This window comes from Haliotis asinina, chromosome 15 (genome assembly GCF_037392515.1).
Source record: "Haliotis asinina isolate JCU_RB_2024 chromosome 15, JCU_Hal_asi_v2, whole genome shotgun sequence".
NCBI classification, from domain to species: domain Eukaryota; kingdom Metazoa; phylum Mollusca; class Gastropoda; order Lepetellida; family Haliotidae; genus Haliotis; species Haliotis asinina.
Window position 1 is genome coordinate 22,703,467 of NC_090294.1, and position 22,705 is coordinate 22,726,171.

The window sequence follows — 22,705 nt, forward strand, 5'->3', positions numbered from 1 at the left end:
AGGCGTAAATTTATTAACAAAATCAGTAGTACTCTACTGTTTCGTGTTCTTTGTTTGTTTGCTTGGGTTTTTTTGGCATTTTTGTTATGATTTACGTTGGCCGTATTCACAATATAACTGTGAAACATAGATGAATGGCTACTTCCAGACAACAACGGATATGGTTTCATTGTCATCACCAACGAAATGTTTCTAAACATTTCTCTAAACCACAAAAGTCAAAGTTTAACTTTTCAATATACTGATAGTTCTTAGGAACGTACTATTTGATTTATGTCACTTCTGTGTACACACAGATTGATGACGTAGAGTGCAAGCGGTAGTCATTCACGATGGCGATCGACTTGAAGAAGAACAGGGATTCCTTGCTAAAAGCCTACAACGATGTTGTAAATGATAAATCAGAAACAGCATGGTAAGAATTTTCCCAGTGGTTTTGTTGTGAGTTCAATTAGATTTGAATATAGTTATCTCCAAGTATCCCATAAAATGCCGGGCACCTGCTCACGAGACCAGCCCTGCCCCTTCCGCTTCCACGGTCCAACAAGGAAGTGGCACTACGTCTAACCTGATAATTACAAATGCACTTGCGATGATATTTGGCCCCTCTGTTCTTTCTGACAATTGAAGCAAATTATTAAGAATGATTATTTTGAGAGAGCAGATAAATATGCCCATCCTTAGTCTGTATTCATGCTGTCCATGTACTCAAATCATAAGTGACATGATTTGTAGGAATTCCTTCCTTATATTGTCGTTTAGACATATGATATACTAATGACATTTCTGATGTACGTACAGAGATGATGGTTTGATTCACTGTCGAAACTGCAGTGCACAGGATGCAGCTTGTGGTGAACTCATTTGTGGATCTTTCCTGTGTTTGGGTCAGATTAAATTCAGACCCATAAAGCCATGGATTATCCTTTATGATCACACTGGTACACTCCCTTTCCAATCAAATATATTTTTTTAGCCTTAGTATTGCACATGTTTACACTATGCAAAATTGTGAGTCCAGTATGCACACGCTCATAGAAAGGATGCAGCAAAATGTATATTGTGTCTTGAGGCAAGTGCTGTGACATTCATTGCGCCAAATTCTCAACAAGAAATACAAAATCCCATTATAAACATACATTTTACATGTCAAAGTGCTGGAAATTACTCTATTTTGTTACTGTACGTGATTCACAAATTTCCTGCAAGGGCTCTTGGAATTAGTAGTTTCGTGTCCTGTGGGTGTTTCGTAGGGAAAGGTAAAACCCAGGCATATGGAACCCCAATACCAATTAAATAGTTATTTCTGATCCATGACATCCTAAGGGTTAGCCCTTTACAGTCGGTATGGTTAGTTGTGCGTTAGGTATGGGTTGGCTGGTTAGCTATCACATTTATAAACTAATTACTGCAATGTAAGTTGAGGAACATCATGTTCAGTGGTGCAAAAATGTCATTGTGTTTGGACTTCAAGATAAACGATCAGATCCTTATCACTTCATAAACTGTCACAAACAGTATACAGTAGCTCCTCTGATAGGTGATTGCTATTTTAGATCAACCTAATTTGATCAAACTATCAGTCCAAGTAAACTTAGTCTCTGTGTATTTCATTACACTCCTTTCGAGATAAAAAGTTCAAAAGGTATAAGCGGATGTGCATTTTTGCGATTTGGTAAGCTGTGTCTTGATTGGTCAGTCTAAAAGGTTACCTGACGCGACCTCCCATAAGGTTTTGTTAGACTCAGTAGTGGAGTGTAACGAAAAGTGCTGAGGATAAGTTTACTTAGACTGATCAAACTATCAACCTGCCTAGCTACCAGCTGGTCAGTTTGAAGCAAACATGTGTGATACTATAACTGAAATCTGAAAAAGAACACCTGTAAGGGGATATATTCCTTATTCATATTATTAGAGGTAATTTTGAAATTTTGTTTTGACTCTTAGAAACTTGCTGACACTGAAGCCATTTCAAGCTATATACTTTCCAAATCTTTGCTAACATTAATCTGAAGTTATGACTTGTGAATCTAAACAGCAAAATGTATGAATCAGAATGATTTAAATGGAAACATACTAAGATGGTTGTACAGTATTAGTCAGTGCCTTTTAACATGTTTAGACCTTATTGTATCTGGCATTTGTTTATTGATATGAAAACAGTTAATCCAATAAGTTAATGACTGAGAATGAAAAAAGTGAGAATTGTTTCAATTAGTCTCCTTGTGTCTGTTAGTGCTGAAGATGAAAGATAGCTCTAACCAGGTATTCCTGATTTTGTCCCCAGTATTCAACTTGTCATAAATGCATGATTTAACTCAAATAAAATGAGTATGATTAAAATGTTACACTGAAGCTGTGTATAAACCACTGTTTGCAAGATCAGTGTTTTAGTTCCAACATTGCAAGATCTTAACTGTGTGTTTTTTTTCTGGTTCCAAAAAGTTATAAAGTTGAAAAATATTGTGATGAAAACCCCTGTGTGAAATCAGACTTCAAATGATTCACAAGTTTCACACTAGCCTCGGTGAAAAGTGGTTTCAACTGCTGTCCTGCGCTGCACACATAGCACATGCACAGTGAATAGGTTCGTGCAGCAACAAGCAGGATGTCTGGATTATAAGGTTGTGGGTAGTATTATTACGTCATGGGCAGGAGTTGTCTAATCTTGGTTGTGTACACAAACAAGCAAATAATCTACTTGTTACATTAAAAAATACTATGTTGATTGTGATAAACAACCACTGCCACAGACAAAACTCAATATCTGTTTTTTAAGCACCTATGTCTCTGCCTGCCTGTCTGCTGATGACGATGTGCAATAGATAATTGTGTTTTAATTATGTTTATTTTTGTGGTTGCATGTATGCTTTAACTTAGTTGTAAATGTTTTGTCTTGTTTTGACAGGACTGTGTTTGGATACGAGGGCAATACACCTGTGCTGAAGGTGTATGAAAGTGGTGGTATGTACTTATGGAGCAATGTGAAGTATTATTTGTATTAAACCCTTAAAGCATCTGAGATGGAATTGGTCTTGATCAACCTATGCTTGTCATGAGAGGCGACTACCAGTTGATGCATGTCATCATGACCCATTTGGGTAGATTAATGCTCATGATCTTAATCACTTGAATGCCCAGACTTAATAAGTTAATTGTCTTAAACAGAAATATTGGTGAATGTAGTTGAAATCTTTTGAAAACCTGACATGAATAGTTGCCTGAATAGAGCTGAAATATTGATTTGATATTGCATTAATATTCCTTGAATATAGCTAAAATATTGGTGTGTATTGCGTTAATATTGCTTGAATGTAGAGCAAATATTTGTAAAATTAATTGAAAAACGTCTGGAATACAGCTTTAATGAAGCTGAAATATTGAAGTATTATTGCTTGAATATAGCTGAAGTATTGCTGGAATATAGCATTCATATGAATAAATGAAATATTGCTTGAATATTGTTATGATGTTCCTTATAATATAATAATAATATTAAAATCTCTCTATATAATATATAAATAATATAAAATGTAATATAATATAATATAATATAATATAGTATAATATTGGTACTGTGTTGCATTTCAACATGCAGTAAGTAGCTCATTAATAAATAATTAATTAATTAATATGAACAGTAAAACTGCTCTCTTTCAGACTCTTCCTGTAGTCTGATTTTAGATCTGTTGTTTCTGGCTCAGAGATTTTTAAAGTGTTCCTCAGTTTTTATTGCTTATTATAGAGGTTATGAATTCTTTGAAGAATGTCCTCCTTGGGGTACGGCGACCCTCCTCCCCACATTCTGTCTGGCCAGTTCAGCATGAAAAGTGAGGTGCGAGGTTTGCGGTGGGAGTTACCTGCTCTTGGCTGTCAAGGGGCCCAGGTAGGGGCCCTGAAGGGGTGGTCTCACAAGACAAAAACAAGTTTTTTGTTTTGTAAAATATAGATTCAATATTGTAACAACTGTCGTAGGCATTTTAAAATGGACATTTTAATGCTATATATGTACCCCAAGGAGGACATTCTTCAAAGAATTCATAACCTCTATAGGTTTGTATAAGTTTTTATTGCTTCTAGTTGTATTGCTTGTGCGTAGTAGTCACTGTCATGTTCCTGTTGTGTAGAAGGAGGTATCGAAGAGATGACCGAGGAACTAAACAGTGGGAAGATCATGTACGGCTACTGTCGTGTGAAGGACCCCAACACTGATCTCCCCAAATATGTGCTCATCAACTGGGTAGGTTCATAGCTATGAGCATTCTGAAGTGTTAATGCAATCTGCCAATGCAGTCTGTGGACACCTCCTTCTTGTCTCATGTCAAATTGCTATGATCCTAATAGTTCAAAAGAATCGAATCTGTTATACTGAGGTGGTGTTACAGTATTCAACATATTTAGCCATTTAGCCCCTCCCGGATGAGGGTCTCTGTTAGAAACACATAGAGAGGCTCGCTGACTCACACATAGCATCGGATTCCAATAGGATAAATCTATGTTCATGCTGTGATTGTCTCGTCCAGACTTGGTTATTTACAGACTGCCTCCATTTAGCTGGAATATTGCTGAGTGTGGTAGTTAACAAGAAACCAGCCAACCAAGAAATACAAGGCATGCAGAGTGCTTCCCCCTAGTTCGTAAAAGTTCTTTTTTTCAGTTATACTAACTGTTAATTGTTCTCAACACAAGCTTTCAGTGACTTGACAAATTTGTTAGGTCTTTTGAACATACAACCAAGTGGTATTCTCCCCCAGATTGAAGTAAATCAGTGTTTCTGAAGTGTTGTGATGTTGAGTGTTTTGTTTTATTTTAGACCTCTTCCAATTCTACTGGACTGTTTAGCTAAGTGTGCAGGCTGCTAAATATATTGAATACAATATGAGGTATATATGACAATACTGGTGTGAGATTTTAATGAGTAATCATATATTTTACAAGCTCCATTCCATGTCTGAGTGAGTATAAAGAAAATGCCCTTTACACCAAAGTGATTTAGTTTTAGATAAATGAAAATATGCTTTAGCAAACTGAAGAAAAACATTTCTCCTGATAGGAAGTAAATGATGTTCTGTTTTGTTTTCAGCAAGGAGAGGGTGCTCCCGATTCCATGAAGTTAAAGTGTACCCAACATTTGCGAGATGTCTCAAACTTTGTCAAGGTAGGCAGTCACTGACAACCCAATTTTTATACTTATCCTATCTCACAGTATGCTTTTCTCTGTCTTAATACTTCAATGCCTGGAAACATGCTGTAGGGTACATTGAATCAAATCTTCTTGCCCTCTCACCCATCCAATCACTCCCTACTGATCCCATATCTGGACATGTCAATCATCTCTGTAAAGTGTGCCAAGCTCTGAGATGGTCACTTGACTTCCCACTATGGTCATTCTTGGCTGTGATGTGGGGAAGGTCGGATGGGAATCAATCGCATGAGATTGGATAAGTATATAAATATACAAGTCATAGTTAAAATTTCCAGTTTGATTCTTTTATCTGACGTGAAGTGCTATAGCCCTCCAATATATATATCAAATACTATGTACCGCCAAAGTCTATTGTATCTATACACATATTTGAATGTAGCATTCACAAATTGTGTTCACCAATTCTTCAGACCATCCATGTGACGGTCAATGCCCGTACGGATGATGATGTCAATGAAGATGACATAATCAAGAAAGTTGCAAAGTCTTCCGGTGCTAACTACAGCTTCCATAAAGAGAAGGCAAAACCCGTTGAAGCCCCCAAACCTGTGGTAAGTCATTCATACTGTAACAGACCTCAGAGCTCATTCACCTGTTAAGTCATGCTTGACTTGTGGTTGGTCATTGTTGAACACTTATAGAATAATGTTGACGTTGAGACTGTAACATACATAGACGTGCCATACCAGTATGAGCACCAAGCATTTTATGTTGTCACTATGGTAACAGATACTAACAGTAAGTAACATCACAGAGACTCCATGTTTTGTGTTTTAAGCACTATGAAACTAATATATGATGGAATGCTATTTTTCAGGGCTCTGTTTATCAGAAAACAGTGGCAGCCAAAGACATCAAGACTTCCTCCCGAGATCAGTTCTGGGCTAAAACAGAGGTAAAACAATATAGGTGTCAGTCTGACAGAATATTCCTAGTATTATCTCTTTAGATTCTTGTGTAAGGAATTGGGTGGTCATTGGTTCTTATTACACCAGGGCTGCCTTGTCTATATAGGGGTATGTCAGAGGGTACATCAGAAATGTATACATCCTTTATAACATTCAGAAACAGGCTTTTAATTTAAGTGGGAATATAATATTGCTTAAAGTACCAGGACTCGTTTGTCTGTGTAGGGGTCATTTAAGAGGGTACCTCAGAATGTTCAATGTTATCCATGACATTCAGTAAACATTTTTGAAATTCCAGTGAGAATTAAACATTGTATTTAAGAATTACAAATGATATTCAAAATGGAAAGCTGTGGGATTGACTGACTTTGTTGACGTAACCAACACCTTTCAGTCCAGCAATCAGTGGTTTACATCTTAATGATTGATTTCACTGAATTAACCTCATTTAACCCAGCCAAGACTTGATATCAGGAGTACTGATTCACTGAACTTGCAACATTCTGACCAGCAGGCAAGAGGTTTTGTCTTGTGTAGCAATGCCACAGTAATGTTGAATGTATTCCCCTAAAAATTATTGGCATAAACATTCCCTCTGGGTTGCACTAATGTTTCCTCCCCTACTTCTTGTAACTTTTACAGACAATCCGTAGACGAAAAATAAGGGGAGATAATTCCCTTTGGTGGTATCCCAGTGAGGAGTAACAGTTATGTGACTTAATATGGGCTTGGTTTGTTGTATGTCTTAATTAATATTTCCCCTTGTTGTTGCTGATTAGAATGCCCTGTAGAGACACACGTGAAGAGATAACAATACTACTGTGTTTAAATAACCAGGTTCCTTCCTTGTGAGACATCAGTGTTTTGAATGTTAATGATTCCAAGCAACCAAGAGCATATCAAGTTAACAAGTCCATGATGCAGCATATACTTGGGTGTGAAACTGAAAGCTCAGGCATTGTTCTGTAACTGATGGTTATCATTACTTCTCAAGAGTTTGAGAAACTGCAAGCTCAGCAGCTTTTAACACTGAACAGGAAAGTGATGGTGGTTGAGTATGAATAGTACTGTTCTCATGTCCCTATATAAAAAGGTAGTAGCACTATTAAGTGTGAACAGATGGTGGAATTGGTCCATATAAATAGCAAACCTGTTGTTGAATGTGAGGAATAAGTGGAATGTCAGTTATAATAACAGTTGAAATGTTCAGTGTGTGTAATGAGTGGAAGCAAATAATACTGTTCTATATGTATAAAGTGTTTCATTCAGTATGAGTGAGTGAGCTGTGCACTCAGCAATATTCTAGCTATATTGCAGCGGTCTGTATGTAACCGAGTCTGAGCAGGCAGTCAAGAACCAGAGATCAACAGCATGTGCAATTGGGAATCAGTTGGGAATCAATGACATGTGTCAACCAAGTCCGCGAGTCTGACCACCCAATCCCATTAGTCGCCACTTACGACAAGAATAGTCGCCTTTTATGACAAGCATAGTCGCCTCTTATGAAAGCATGGGTTGCTGAACCTGCACATTCACAGGTCTAGTTCTGTATGAACAGCAAGTAGTTCTCTTCACTTAAAGGTCACATGCAACGTAAAATACAACTTTGCAGATTCTGGTACCTTTCGGTGTGCACTTACCGAAACAAATCATAAAAAATGCCAATTCAACCTGTAAAGTTGAAAAAAAAACGCGATGAAAAAAAGCCCGCGAAATCGGAGTTCAAACGTTTCACTAAATTCCCCCCAGCGCTGGGGGGAAAACTGGTTTCAACAGCTGTGCTGCGCTGCGTCCATAACGCATGCGCAGTGAATAGGTTCGCGGAGCTTGAAACAGTATGCATGCCCAGCGTCTGAGGTCATGAGCAATAGTCTAATCTCGGTTGTGTACACAAACAAGTACATAATCTACTCGTTACGTAAAACAACTTGTTGACTGTGGCAAGCAGTCTCTGTCACAGAGAAAACTCATTGTCTCGTTTATTCACACCTATATGTCTGTCTGCCTGTCTGCTAAAGACAACATGCAATACACAGCTTCAATCATTGACAACGTGCAATTTGAACTTAACACCTATCAGACTATACGACATAAAGAAAATAAGTTGATTTATGACTCGTGCACCCGAGTCCCGTGTCTGCCACATTATGTAATTAGGCACGTGTGATACACATGACATGTTTTTATGTCTGTGGGTTGCAAACAAACTACATTCATTTTATTCGGATGACTGGATGTGACGGAAACTTGTGCAAACTCCAGATTCCAGTCCTGTTTTGTACTTGGACGAATGACAGATGGCTGGAGCCACGCAGTAGTTTACCATCTCTACTGACATGATTTTTATTGGATCGAGCGCAAATTCAGAGAACATGTATTTTCAAAACCTAACATCTCTATATACATTCGTCATGGATATCGACTTCTTTTGGTGTATATGATTTTGCTTGACAACAGTATATGAATCCATACTGAAATGACGCATCAAGTACACAAAAAGAAGTTGTTATCCACAAAGAATCTTACTTTCTTGTGACTGGCTATACTTCTAAAATGCCCATCAAACAGATCATCTTTCTGTACACACAATGAACCCTCAGCATGTCAGCAAATGGAACAGCCAATCGGAAGCCGTCGTTACACTTGAGTGCATATCCACCCGCTATGACTGGGTTCGGTCTCCCGAGGGCTTCGTTTCGGGGGAAGTAAGCCCAAGTACAAAATATTGCACTTTTGAATCGCGAGTGTACGCTTATAATTTTGTTTATTTGTTTTTTTAAAAGCAGCAATGTATATTATATGTCATGAATAAGTGATAAATGTGTTTTAATTATGTTTGATTTTTTGGTTGCATGTGACCTTTAAGCAGTGCTGTTCAACATGAATAATGTGTAGACATGATTGACATGAACATTTAGTTATATTGGTAACATAGTTAGTTCTTGCTTTTGTTCTATTATACTATACTGTTCTAACTTCAGCATGAATAGTAAACATGTTCATTAAGACTTCTTTATGTTTTCTATTGAAAATGAGAGAAAAACTGGTCAAAGGCATTGCCCAGAAAACAGTTCTGTGATAACAATGGTACTGTTGAAGCTGGGTGGTTATTTTTAAATGTTTACAAATATCATTATCATGTTTATTCTTTTGTTATATTTGTGTTCTCTTTGTTTTCCCAGCTTGAGGTAAAGTCTTGTTCATTATTGTCCCATGTTTACAAAATTCAAAGATATTGTTGATATGTTTGAGTTTGTAAAGATCATCACAGTTTCAGCCCATTAAACACACATAAACAAAAACCTTACCTTACTAAAGGTTTGACCAAGTTCACCAAAACATCCAATCCACTGAAAACATGGGCAGATAACCATGACCTCACTAACATGATCACGCAACCCTAGGAATAGTTACCTCCCCTGATCTATCCCTGATGGTGTACAACAGGTTTTCAGATGGGTATCGTGATACATATTGATTCTTGAAACTTATGTATCGTGACATCTCTAGTACTGACACCATGACTCTTTTGTGATAAACAACAATCCTTGTTTTCGTTCTTCACACATCAATGTCAAGATGAAGGAAAGCCAAGTTATATGGATAGTCAACTTCTATATTGCAATGGATGTGACTTCTAATATGCCTTTCAAAGAAGAAATGCCTTTCAAACAAATGTCAAGATGCCTCTGAAAGGTATCAGCTGTAGAATCTGTACTTTACTGAGAAAGTGAGATCCCAAACATAAGTTGTTGCAGCTGTGAGGATGAAGATTACAAGGAAGCTAGTGTTAGAGTCATCATGGCTACTTATGACTTTCAGCGTTCCTTTCCTGTCTGATAAAGGCTTTTGGAGGTCACAAAATATTTTGATCTGTAAAGTTTGGATGCTTGATAATAACATGACCATGTGATGACTGTTGATAAGAGAGATTTTGAGGACTAACAAATCTATTCTGTAGAAAAAGGTCAGACTTTTTCTTTCATGTAACTGTTTGTCAATATAACTTCATGTTCATAATGTGCACATGGTTTAGTATGATTTGACCTACCGTGATATTGCTGGAATATTGTTAAAATCGGTGTTACTCAGTATTTTCAGCGTATTCACTGTTTCCCCTCCATGTTAGATTTGTTTCCCCAGTTCCTGATAGTCTGTGTGAACCTTACCTGACCTTGTATCTCCAACCTATAACCAGTACCCCTTCACATTGTAAACCAAAAGTCACTGTGTTCTGCAACCTGATTGGTTGAAAAAGATAATCAAATGGGATTTGATTCCCGGAAATTGCAAGACTGTTCACTACGTATTGACACGTAGAAACCTCGCAAACAATTGTTTTATTGCGTCATCCACAGTGGTGACATCATTCAAATTATACTGTGACGTAAAGTCAAATGTGAACCAGATGAAATGGCCAGCTGATGACACTACACTGCTCTACCCATACTTGATGTAAAGGAGTGCAGACAGTAAAACCCTTTGGTTTAATTTTTGGTTTACAATGTCGATAAACATCATGTGTTGGCCAAATTCCGGGTGTTATTAAGTATTTGAAGCCCAGGAATATTTCATTTGAAACCTCCAGCTCCCGCTGTCGGTTCCAAATGTATGTATGTGACTCCCAAGTCCGGGAATATTTCATTTGAAACCTCCAGCTGACGCCTTCGGTCCCAAATGTACTCCCGGGCTTCAAATACTCAATAACACCTGGAAATTGACCAACACATGATGTTTATCTCCTTATTACATTTACAGCGCACAGAGTACCAGGTAGACAAGCCATTGTGATTCTTATAGCACAGGGTTGTCTCCCGTCAAACTTACCCTTTTTTCTTTATTTTGACTTGATATTCTAGGTATAATTATTTTAATTTTCTTGTTTTTTTAACACTTATTATGATTCAGTATGTAATATAGATTTAATCTTAGACTTTGTGATAGGATTAATACAATCTCTGCTTCATTTGTATACTTATTATCATATTACTTATTATCATATTACTTATTGTCATATTACTTATTGTCATATTACTTATTATCATATTACTTATTATCATATTACTTATTGTCATATTACTTATTGTCATATTACTTATTATCATATTACTTATTATCATATTACTTATTGTCATATTACTTATTGTCATATTACTTATTGTCATATTACTTATTATCATATTACTTATTGTCATATTACTTATTATCATATTACTTATTGTCATATTACTTATTGTCATATTACTTATTGTCATATTACTTATTGTCATATTACTTATTGTCATATTACTTAATCACAAGACTCTTCAGTGTGGTGTTGATGGGCAAGTGACAGATTCTTTAAAATATGTAACAGACCATTGATTTGATTGACGGTATGTAACCATAGTTATGCGCATGCGTAGAGTGAGTAAAACATTTGAGCGAGTCAAAGTGACATAAGGTGTAGCCCACAAATGGTTTTAATGAAGTAATTAATAAGTTACTTGTAGTGGGGTAAACATTTAACATGTGCAAAAACAAATTTAATAAAACCAGATGTTGGTGGTCACTGTTGATTCATGTAGTGTCCCTACCATCTGAATCTGAAAAATAGAAAAGAACATTATTCATTGGATGAAAGCATTCCCTAGACCAGTCACATTTAGTGTTAGATAAATTGGTAGGTTGATCCACGGAAGTTACAGTTTGACTGATCATGATCATGAACTATACAGACATCATCATTGTAAATTATTTTTGAAATATTTCCGTAGTCAATGACTAGGTCAAGTATATATCCTTGGAAAATGTATTGGCACTGTGATGTAACTAGCAAGCAGTGGGTCATCGGACAGATGCTATTTCATACACTGGTTTAAATGATAGTTTTACTGAAGGACAGAATAGTTTAATAAATAGGTGCAACTGGTGGATGGTTTAACTGAAGGACGGAATAAATGTAGGTGCAACTGACAGATGGTTCAAATGATGGATTGATCATGTTAAGTTACAGGTGCAACAGTGATGTAACCATGACTTTGTGCAACCGAGGGGTTGTTTAACTGTTGGGTGGACAAGGTTGAGGATGGAATAGGTGTAACCATGACATATCTGTGAGTTTGTGCAACTGACAGATGGTTCAAATGATGGATTCATTATGTTAAGTTACAGGTGCAACAGTGATGTAACCATGACTTTGTGCAACCGAGGGGTTGTTTAACTGTTGGGTGGACAAGGTTGAGGATGGAATAGGTGCAACCATGACATATCTGTGAGTTTGTGCAACTGACAGATGGTTCAAATGATGGATTGATTATGTTAAGTTACAGGTGCAACAGTGATGTAACCATGACTTTGTGCAACCGAGGGGTTGTTTAACTGTTGGGTGGACAAGGTTGAGGATGGAATAGGTGTAACCATGACATATCTGTGAGCTTGTGCAACTGACAGATGGTTCAAATGATGGATTGATTATGTTAACATAAACATACATGTGCAACAGTGATATAACTGTTGCTATGTGCAACTGAGGGGTTGTTGGATGGTTGGATCAGTTTGTGCAGTTCACAGATAGGTTTAAGTGAAGGACCGAGGTAAGGTATGTGTGCAACCATTACGTAACTGTCAATTTGTGCAACTGATTCACAGGAAGAGGAGAAGCAGAGACAGGAGGAAGATAAGAAGAAGAAGATAGCAGAAGAACAGGAGTTAGACAAAACAAGGAGGGAAAGAGAGGTATTTTACATTCACAATCTGGCACTTATGTCAGCAATGTATGAAATTAAATGTAATAAACATTCTACAGATTAGATTATTAAACTGTAGTTCAGAAGATTGTCACCTCCTTGTCAGAAGTTATGTAGTCTCCTTCATACCATGTTCCATGCTCTGGACTGAACACTCTTTACTCAGCTGAAGGAGGCCAAGGAGAGGGACCAGAGGATGCAGGAGAAGATGAGGGCTGTACATGAGCAGAAGCGGGCTGAGAAGGAGGCTGCCACAGTGAACCGTGAGAACGAGAAGAATAGATGGGTGAGTCTTTCATAGATAAGACAAGCAGAGACATTTTAGAGAGATTCACATGCTTTATTTTATGACATGCTTGTGATTGTTTTATTTAATGTGTGCTTTTGTTGTGAAGTGTTCATATGATGTGTGCTTCTGTCATGCTTGTGTGTTCATAGGTGTGATTGTGTCATTCTTGTGAAGTGTTCATATGTGTGTTTGTGTCATGCTTGTGAAATGTTTGGTGTGTGCTTGTGTCATGCTTGTGTGTTCATATGATGTGTGATTGTGTCATGCTTGTGAAGTGTTCATATGTAGCTTGTGTCATGCTTGTGATGTGTTCATATGTGTGCTTGTGTCATGCTTGTGATGTGTTCATATTGCATGTGCTTGTGTCATGCTTGTGTTGTGTGCTTATGCCACGCTTGTGATGTGTTCAGTAGGTGTGTGCTTATGACGTGTGTGGTGCACATTTGAAAGACTTATAATATGTGATGTCCTTGTGTTTACAAGGAGAAGGAACAGCAAGAGTTATACAAGGATGATGAGGAAAAGAGGAAGAGAAGCGAGTCCCAGCGGAAAGAAAGAGTGCAGGTAGGACTTCCTGTCATAAGTGTCATAAGCGTCACGTGATAATACCGAAACATTGCATGTGTACCTTTGAGCTACTCTCAAAACTTTTTCCAATTATTCTAAGGATGTGATTTAATACCAGCTTCTCTGAGGACCTAGATGAAGTCCACTTTTAGACTATGTTATGGTATCCACAAGAACAATTGTTGGGTTGGGTGAATAAAGCATTTGCTCGTCACACCGAGGACCCAGGTCCTATTTCCCACATGGTTACAATGGTTGAAGGGCATTTCTGGTATCTCATGCCTTGATTTTACTGGAATACTGCTAAAAACGATGTAAAACTAAACTCACTCACAGTTACTGTATTAATCAATTTATGACATAAACTTAATAAGGCCATGTCAGATTAAAAACTTAAACCTGCCAACATACTTTGAATGTACATCAGGAGGCTGCTGCTCTTGCATCTTCGACTAGTAGTGCAAGAGACTTCTTCAAGCAGAAGAGTGTGGAAAGGCCAGACGACGGCCCCCGACAGGGACCACCACCTCCTAGGTAAAGATTTTTTATTTTATTTTTTATTTACATATTTATATAGCACCGATATCCAGATCACCTTCTCAAAGGCACTTTGTTTTCCCCACGATCTGTTGATGTCAATTTCAAACAGCACAATCATCAATCTCAAACTCTTGCAGTCTTGCAGCCACTAGACGTACTGAGTGGATATAGTTGCAGAGATGTATAGTTGCAGCACTTTGTTCCAGTTTACTGCACATTGCTGTACCCACAGCTAGCTGTGTGCATGTATTCATGTGACCACCATCTGGTCATATATGAACTGATTCGTGGGTTCTTTTAAGTGCACAGAGTTGTGACAACATTAAACGAGATGGAACACAAAGCTGATTCCACAGGTTTTACATGCAGTGACAGGTGGCCTCGATCCCGATACCTGAAGCTCGCTGGATCACTAGCCTGGCACCTTGAGCAGCTCACCACCATGTCCCTAACTCACCCACTATGATACTTTCTTTGGTTAACTAATACCATGCCCCTAACTCACCCACTGTGATACTGTCTTTGGTTAGCTAATTGTACAACTGCAGCCAAAACTCACCAGCAGACAATGCATAAAGTATATTTTAATACTGTATAATACTATATAAATAACGTCCAATATGCACTAAGTTGTTTTTATTTTTCTCCAGTGAAATAATCTGAGTGTGTGTTTCAGAAAATTCTGAAATCAAATCATTGCCTCTTTTTCTCTTTTAATCTAATACCAAAGTTAATTGCTGAAGTTGCTGTTGATTTTAGTTCAAAAGCATCCATGTCGGCACATCAGTGCCTGACCCGTGAAGGTCCTGGGGTAGAATAGGTCTTCAGCAACCCATGCTTGCCACAAAAGGCGACTATGCTTGTCTTAAGAGGCGACTAACGGGATCGGGTGGTCAGGCTCGCTGACTTGGTTGGCACATGTCATCAGTTCCCAGTTGCTCAGATCGATGCTCATGTTGTTGATCACTGGATTGTCTGGTCCAGACTCGATTATTTACAGACCGTCGCCATATAGCTGGAAAATGCTGAGTGCAGCGTAAAACTAAACTCACTCACTCACTCACTCACATCAATGCCTGTTTCAGAAAACAATGACTACTGTAAGCCAGTATAGGGCAGTTACTATCAATTGAGCATTAAGTTCAGTGAGAATCCATTACCTCTCTTGTATAGGAAAATCCGTCAAGGTATGTGGTCTGGAGGGGATCAAGAAGAGGAGGAGCCACAGAGAAAGCAGCCAATCAAATTGCCCACTGAAGAGCCGTCTTCCCCACCCCCAAGTAAACCAGTTCGAAAGTCTGATCCAGAACCAGAACCAGTTTATCAGCCAGAGCCTGAACCAGAACCAGTTTATCAACCAGAGCCGGAACCAGAGCCAGCACCTCAGCTACCTCAAACAAGGAACTTGTTACAACAGCATCTGCCCCCAAGACAAGACTCTGATGAGGAACAGGAAGAAGAACAGAATTGGGATGGTAAGGCTGATGTTTGAGTTGACATCTGTGGGAAAATACTATATTTGTCTCTTCTATAACAGAACTTGGATGGTAAGGCTGATCTGTGGGTTGACGCCTGTTGGAAACATACTATCTAACAGAACTTCTATAACAGAACTGGGATTATATTTTCGAAGCTCTCTTAGAGCTAAGATAGTCATAAGTGTCAAACATTAACATAGACTTACAATTATCTTAGCGCTAAGAGAGCTTAAAAAATTCAGACCCTGGCTTGATTGAGATTAACATTGGGTATTTCTTTTAACTACGTGGCCTGTGAAAATGACAAAACTGAGGCAATAAGGTTGGGTTGTTGTTTAACGTAGCACTCAGCAATATTCCACCTCTGTTGTGGCACTCTCTAATTTATTGAGTCTTGACTAAACAATCCAGTAGTTATCTGCATGAGCACTGATCTATACAATGGGGCTATAATGATGTGTCAACTGAGCTAGCAAGCCTGATCACCCTATCCCATTAGTGGAAACCTTGGCTACTGACTAGTTATTTCAAAACCTCAGCTGTTTAACAGTTTCAACACAAATGTTGGTATGACACTGCTTTAACCAGTATAGATGTTGCATTGGTGTGTTTATAATTAAACAAGAGTACATGTATTTTACTGAGGTGTCTCTAATGACAAGTATGGGTTACTTTAGATCACTTATAGCCTGTATCTTCACAGATAGGGAGGTGCTTGAGTGTACAGCTATATAAACTTTGGGTCAGAATGACCATAACAGGATTTGCATGATAGAGAAGAACTTTTTGGCGGGTCATCTTTCTACATTTGAGACAGATTGATTTCTAAACAGAACAGAATTCAGATGAGCCTAAAGATTTGTACATAATATATACAGCATTCATCTATTGTTTAAAGTTTTACAACCAACTTAAAGAGCAGGACATCATGTGAAACGTTTGCATGCCTCATGTCAACAGTTTATTGAAAAGGTTAACAAGAATCAAAGATGGTTGGTAATTACTTGCTAAATTCAATGTTACTTCAGAGCCATCAGGAGAAGATTTCTCACCATCAGCTTCAACAGGTCAGGTGATTTCCAAGCAGGCTGCTGACAACGAGCCACATGTCATGGAAGTAGACGATGTGGAATATGACACCGCTGGAAACATCCAGGCTGGCGGAGACCAGGGACTCACTGCCATTGCATTGTATGACTACCAAGCAGGTGGGTGTATGACAACCAAGCAGAAGGGTGTATGTCTACCAAGCAGGTGGGAGTATGACTGGAGTGTATGACAACCAAATTGAAGGGTGTATGTCTACCAAACAGGTGGGAGTATGAGTGGATTGTAAGACAACCAGGCAGGTGGAATATGACTGGATTGTATGACAACCAAATTGAAGGGTGTATGTCTACCAAACAGGTGGGAGTATTAGTGGATTGTAAGACAACCAGGCAGGTGGGAGTATGACTGGATTGTATAACATCCAAGTAGAAGGGTGTATGAGTGGAGTGTATGTCTACCAAGCAGGTGGGAGTATGAGTGGAGCGTATGTCTTCCAAGCAGGTGGGACTATGACTGGTGTGTATGACAACCAAATTGAAGGGTATATGTCTACCAAACAGGTGGGAGTATGAGTGGATTGTAAGACAACCAGGCAGGTGGGTGTATGACAACCAAGTAGAAGGGTGTATGTCTACCAAGCAGGTCTGTGTATGACCGGGGTGTATGACAACCTAGCAGGTAGGAGTATGACTGGAGTGTATGACAACCAAGGAGGTAGGAGTATGACTGGAGTGTATGACAACCAAGCAGGTAGGAGTATGAGTGGATTGTATGACAACCAAGCAGTTGGAGTATGACTGGACTGTATGACTACCAAGCAGGTGGGAGTATGACTGGATTGTATGACAACCAAGCAGGTGGAGTATGACGACCAAGTAGAAGGATGGATGACTATCAAGCAGGTCCGTTCATGACTGGGTTATACACCTGCGAAACACATTTTGTAGAAGATAAATGGACTAGTCATGGACTCGTAGAAAACCCAACCTGAAGCTGAAGTCAACCACATTTGAATAATTTGAATAATTATCTCTTGATCAAGCCATGTACAGACATCAGTATCATAGAACTGTTTCCTTTTGGTATATCATCAATAAGAATCAATACTCTTACTAAATCTGGCCCAATTTCTTAGCTTCTCATTTCTCTTGAAATGTAGTGGAAAATTCCTGTGACATGTTTCCCAAATCTAAAATAACCCCAAAACATCTCGCCTGAAAACACACAGAACCATATGACCAAGCTGGCTTATGAGCCTGCCTCTCCATATACAAATTAGTCCCAATCTCAAATGTTATTTATTCAGAACCATTTAAATAGTCCTGGCAGCTTTTGTGTTTGGTGCTCATATGCTTCATATTTAACCCAAATGCTTTGTATTACCACAGCTGATGATTCTGAGATAACCTTTGACCCTGATGACATCATCACAAACATTGAGCAGATCGACGACGGCTGGTGGACTGGAACAGCCCCTGACGGCACGTCTGGCATGTTTCCTGCCAACTATGTGGAACTCATTCAGAAAACAAATTGACAGAGTTAACAGAATCATCTTGCAGTATTTAAACAGTGTATTCCCCATCATCGTCTCAGTAGTGCTGGAATGGTCGTTTGGATACATATCAGTAGTACTTGTGTCAACAACGACCATTTCAGCCTCGGTAGGTGCAACAGTGATTTCTTAAATACAAGTTTTTACCTGAAGGTCACCTTGTTATGTGTAATCTGACCCAGAATTGCACAGATTCAGAGGTGTGTTTTGACAGGCTTGAATTTAGAGAAATTATGATACAAATGTATGCTTTATTAGGGGAACTGATATTGGTACAGTTTTGAGTCTGCAGATTATATTTCGTTGCCCAGGGATACCTGTGTTGGAAGTGATGAAAGATTGTTGAACAAATACTTGCTTCTACTTTTCACTATCATTGTCTGAAAGAAGTGTTGAATGTATATCTGTCATATGGATTGGCTATACTGGTATATATGGTACCCATCAAAGGTTTTGACTTACTTAAAACACTCACTATATGTTGCACTGAAAAGGATCATGCATCAAATTGCTGAAAAGAATCTACAGATATCGTGAATGTACACAGCTGCATGTTTTGTGGAAGCATTTGCCAAATTTCAGTTTTATGATTAACTGAACTTGTGAGAAAAATTGGTTCAATGTTGCATGTGTTCATGTGTAAACAGTAGCTTGAAACTGTGGAATATTTTCCAATATCTAGTTTAGAACAGTTGACTGAAGTAAGTGGCTACATTTACACTTAGTGAGTCTAAACTTTTCATGGGTAGTATATGAAAGTGCTGAAACAGTTTTGTATTTTGCTTAGCAGGTTAAACATGTGCAGAGCATTTTTGTTCACCAGGGTAATAGCAATGATGATCAACAATCAATAAAGTGTGGGCAAGTACAAATCTTATGTCAGGTTTAAGGTTTAAGCCAGTTTTACTTAATTTCATGGGGCGGTGGGGTAGCCGAGTTGTTACTGCGTTCGCTCGTCACGCCAAAGACCCGGGTTCGATTCCGCACAAGGGTACAATGTGTGAAGCCCATATGCTGGTGTCCCCTGCCATGATATTGCTGGAATATTGCTAAAGAGCAGCGTAAAACTAAACTCACTCACTCATTCACTTAATTTCATTTCTAATCTTACTGCAATGACAGAGCTACTGTGACATACCAAGACTACAGGACCTGCCATAGATTCAGTCTTGTGTATGTAAAAAGTCGTGGAATTTAAAATTATCAATATGTGGGAACAGCATAATTTATCAAGAGTGTTACCATTTACCTATTGATGTATTTCAAACATTCACTATGTTGATAGTGCAGACAAGATTGCCGTTTTCAGTGCACAGTAGTTCTGTGATTAGGTTTTTTGTCACTGTAGGACCTTTTCATTGAGACAGTGAATTATTAATTCAGACACTGTATTCTGTCTGTTGCCTCCTTTGACAACCAAAGACAGTGGATTGGGTGGTCAGGCTTGGTTGGATGGTTGGTTGATTCATGTCATACTGACAAATTATGGAAGTTTCATACTCATGATTTCAGAAAGTGGATAGTTTTGGCCAGACTCCATTATTTACAGACTGCCGTCATACAGCTAAAATGTTACTGAATGTAACCAAAGTTTTTGTTGTCTGAAAAGTGCATGAGCATTAGCCCCAAAAGGTGCATCGTTTTATCAACAAGATGTCCTTTGTGAAGAAAAACATCCATATATAACAAGGATTAGTTCACTATTAATAGCACCTGTTGGTGTCCAGTGTGTCCATCTGCTATTTCCGTTTGCTTAGTCAGCAAATTTGGTGCTATTTTCCAAACTGTCTATACTGTTAAGCCTCTGGTTAAGTTGAAATGTTTTGAAAATGCATACCGTCAGACTTCATATTATATCTCTTATGAAAAAGTGGGCTATCTAAACATACAACTTTATATTTTTCCTGTTAATAAATGATCTTAGTGTTAAGAAACAAGTATTTTATTCGTAAGAAGATATCTGATAAATGGTTTCATTGGTGTGTATATTTCAAGTACAGGTACTTTGTTTTAATACTGTATTTGCTCTCATACTATTATAAATTTAAAGGAGTTGAGTGGTGTAAACCACAATAAACATTATAAATCAGACTGCATCAGTTCCTGTATGTGTTTGTTTGCCATGACATGCACAGTATTCACCCCTTTAATAAGAACTCCTGTGTCCACTTACTCAAAGGGATCTTAGCGCAAAGACTGTCTTAACTCTCTGATAGAGTATAGGAGCTATGACATTGTAGTGCTGATATCACTTTGAGATAGTTTGTCCAGGGTTCCATTCCATGAATTGATCCTGGTGCTAAGATTGTCGTAAATTTAAGTGTTACAGCTGTCTTTGTGCAAGATTGCTTTGTGGAGTGGGACCCTAGATCCAATTGTGTATGTGCCTGACAGGAATAATGGTAGTGTTACGTCTTCAAAAGAAATTAGAATGTACAAAATTGTGGTAAAGGATCACATTATCTCTACTTAAGCATATTGTTTAATTGCTATCTACAAAGCACATATTCTGGGTAAGGGGAATACACTTTATCATCCTATTAACTGAATATTATGATTTAACTTGTGCTTTTTCAGCATGCATTATACTGAGCAAATGAAGCCAATATGTTATTGATTTATTTTAAAGACAAAAACTTTACTTCTTGGCTTGCATCTTGCCAAACTGATAGAAGTCTTTCCTTGTATGTGTTTCCTTTTGTTAGCTTCCAGCTTGATATGGTTTGAAAATGACTGATGTTGTTTATGTCTAAATGGTTTAAAACCAGCAGATTATAGCACATTTCCATCTATTGTTGTCACAAATGTCACATTATGTGAGCATTGTTTACATATATTTCTACTGCAATACATATGAAACTTGTACCATATATTTTTATTAAACTTTGTACAGCATAAGAATGTGTTATGTTTATTTTTATAGCTAACCACAATAAATATTGATGCGGGTTTTTAAGCATTGCCTCTCTTGTCTGATGGATGAAAGGCAAGTATAATACTTTGTCAGTTTATGGATAACAAATTCTTTATTTCTATGATGTGATGTTTCGGTATAGCTTCTTATACCAAGCAAGAGAAAGAAATACAGCATGGAACTGGCTTTCATACATCATACACGTAACAGGGATTAAGTAAGACAACATAAGGGAATGCTTAATTATAACAATGGGGTTGGTAATAATACAATAAGGATGGGAGGAGGCCAATGTTGAGGCAGAACAAGGTATAACTAGCAGATGGAGTAGGTAATAATACAATAACAATTGTGATGAAGCTGGTGTAGATCAATGTGTACATAGCAGATGGGGTGGGCAATAATTCATTGATAATGGAAGGAAGCCAAGGTATACATAGCAGGTGTGGTGAAGCCAAGGCTGAAGTGAGGTAAAATGTTCGCTGTATCAGTTTTCCAGTTTCATGAGGAGAGTGGGTATTGTTTTAAGCAATCAACAATATTCAGTCTTATTAAGTGGCCAGAATGAAACACATTTAGCCACATCTCACACTGTATGTACTGCAAACACCTGTTGCCCATTAGTTGCCCCTGTAACAAGCCCAAGTATGCTAAACATCACACCGCATATGTCCTAACATCCACTGCCAATTAATTGCATACTGTATCAAGCCATGTTGCCATTTAGTCAGACTGTACACTCCACACATTACTAACACCTGAGTTCACTAGTTGCTCTTGTAACATGCCCAAGTCAGCTGAAGGTCACACTGCAAATATTATAAACACCCACTGCTCGTTAACTGCATCCGGTAACAAGCACATGTTGCCATCTAGTCAGATCACTAACTGCACCTGTTACAAGCACCAGTTGCTAACTAGTTGCTCTTGTAACATATCAACATACTGAACTATAGCTTTGTCTCATAACAAGCTCATTTCACACTTCGCACGTTGCAAGCACATGTTGCTCATTAGCTGCACCCTATATCCAAGTGAAGCTAAAGGTCTCTCATAGCAGATGTTGCTCTCTAACTTTGTCTTGTATCAAGAGCATTTCACCTTAAGGTCACATATTGCACGTTACAAGCACCTGATCACATGTGAAAAAAAAGCCAAAGTTACCTAAAGGTTTCACATTGCATGCTGCTCTTCAGTTAGTCCTGTAATAAACCAAAATCATCTTAATATTACATTACATGTATTGCAAACATCCATTGCATACTTGTTCCTTCCAAGCTGTGGCTTCCATGCACCCCAGGACTTGAGAGATAACTGGCCTTAAGCAAGATGGTTTGAATTGCTTAGCAGAATTTCTACACAAACACTGGAAGGATGCCAGTATCTACTGTCCACTGAAACATCCAGTCTTGCATGTTAGCTTTCATGTAGTATGCATTGCAGAAATGTCCTCAACATTCCCCTTGTCAG

General features: G+C 38.2%; 1 protein-coding gene across 1 annotated transcript; it reads left to right on the forward strand.

Moving 5' to 3' along the window:
* Nucleotides 1-278: 278 nt before the first annotated feature.
* Nucleotides 279-21,219, forward strand: LOC137265375 (drebrin-like protein B). Its single transcript, XM_067800763.1, has 13 exons — nucleotides 279-415; nucleotides 2,909-2,964; nucleotides 4,128-4,240; nucleotides 5,084-5,158; nucleotides 5,617-5,757; nucleotides 6,024-6,101; nucleotides 12,745-12,831; nucleotides 13,009-13,128; nucleotides 13,615-13,695; nucleotides 14,126-14,232; nucleotides 15,412-15,713; nucleotides 16,745-16,924; nucleotides 18,155-21,219. The coding sequence occupies exons 1-13, from the start codon at nucleotides 333-335 to the stop codon at nucleotides 18,301-18,303; spliced, it is 1,572 nt and encodes a 523-aa protein (XP_067656864.1). The 5' UTR covers nucleotides 279-332; the 3' UTR covers nucleotides 18,304-21,219.
* Nucleotides 21,220-22,705: the final 1,486 nt, after the last annotated feature.

Coding starts and splice junctions, on each gene's coding strand:
- LOC137265375 (XM_067800763.1), top strand. CDS start 333: ATGGCGATCGACTTGAAGAAGAACAGGGATTCCTTGCTAAAAGCCTAC. Junction 2,965..4,127: donor GAAGGTGTATGAAAGTGGTG/GTATGTACTTAT, acceptor CCTGTTGTGTAG/AAGGAGGTATCGAAGAGATG. Junction 14,233..15,411: donor CAGGGACCACCACCTCCTAG/GTAAAGATTTTT, acceptor TCTCTTGTATAG/GAAAATCCGTCAAGGTATGT.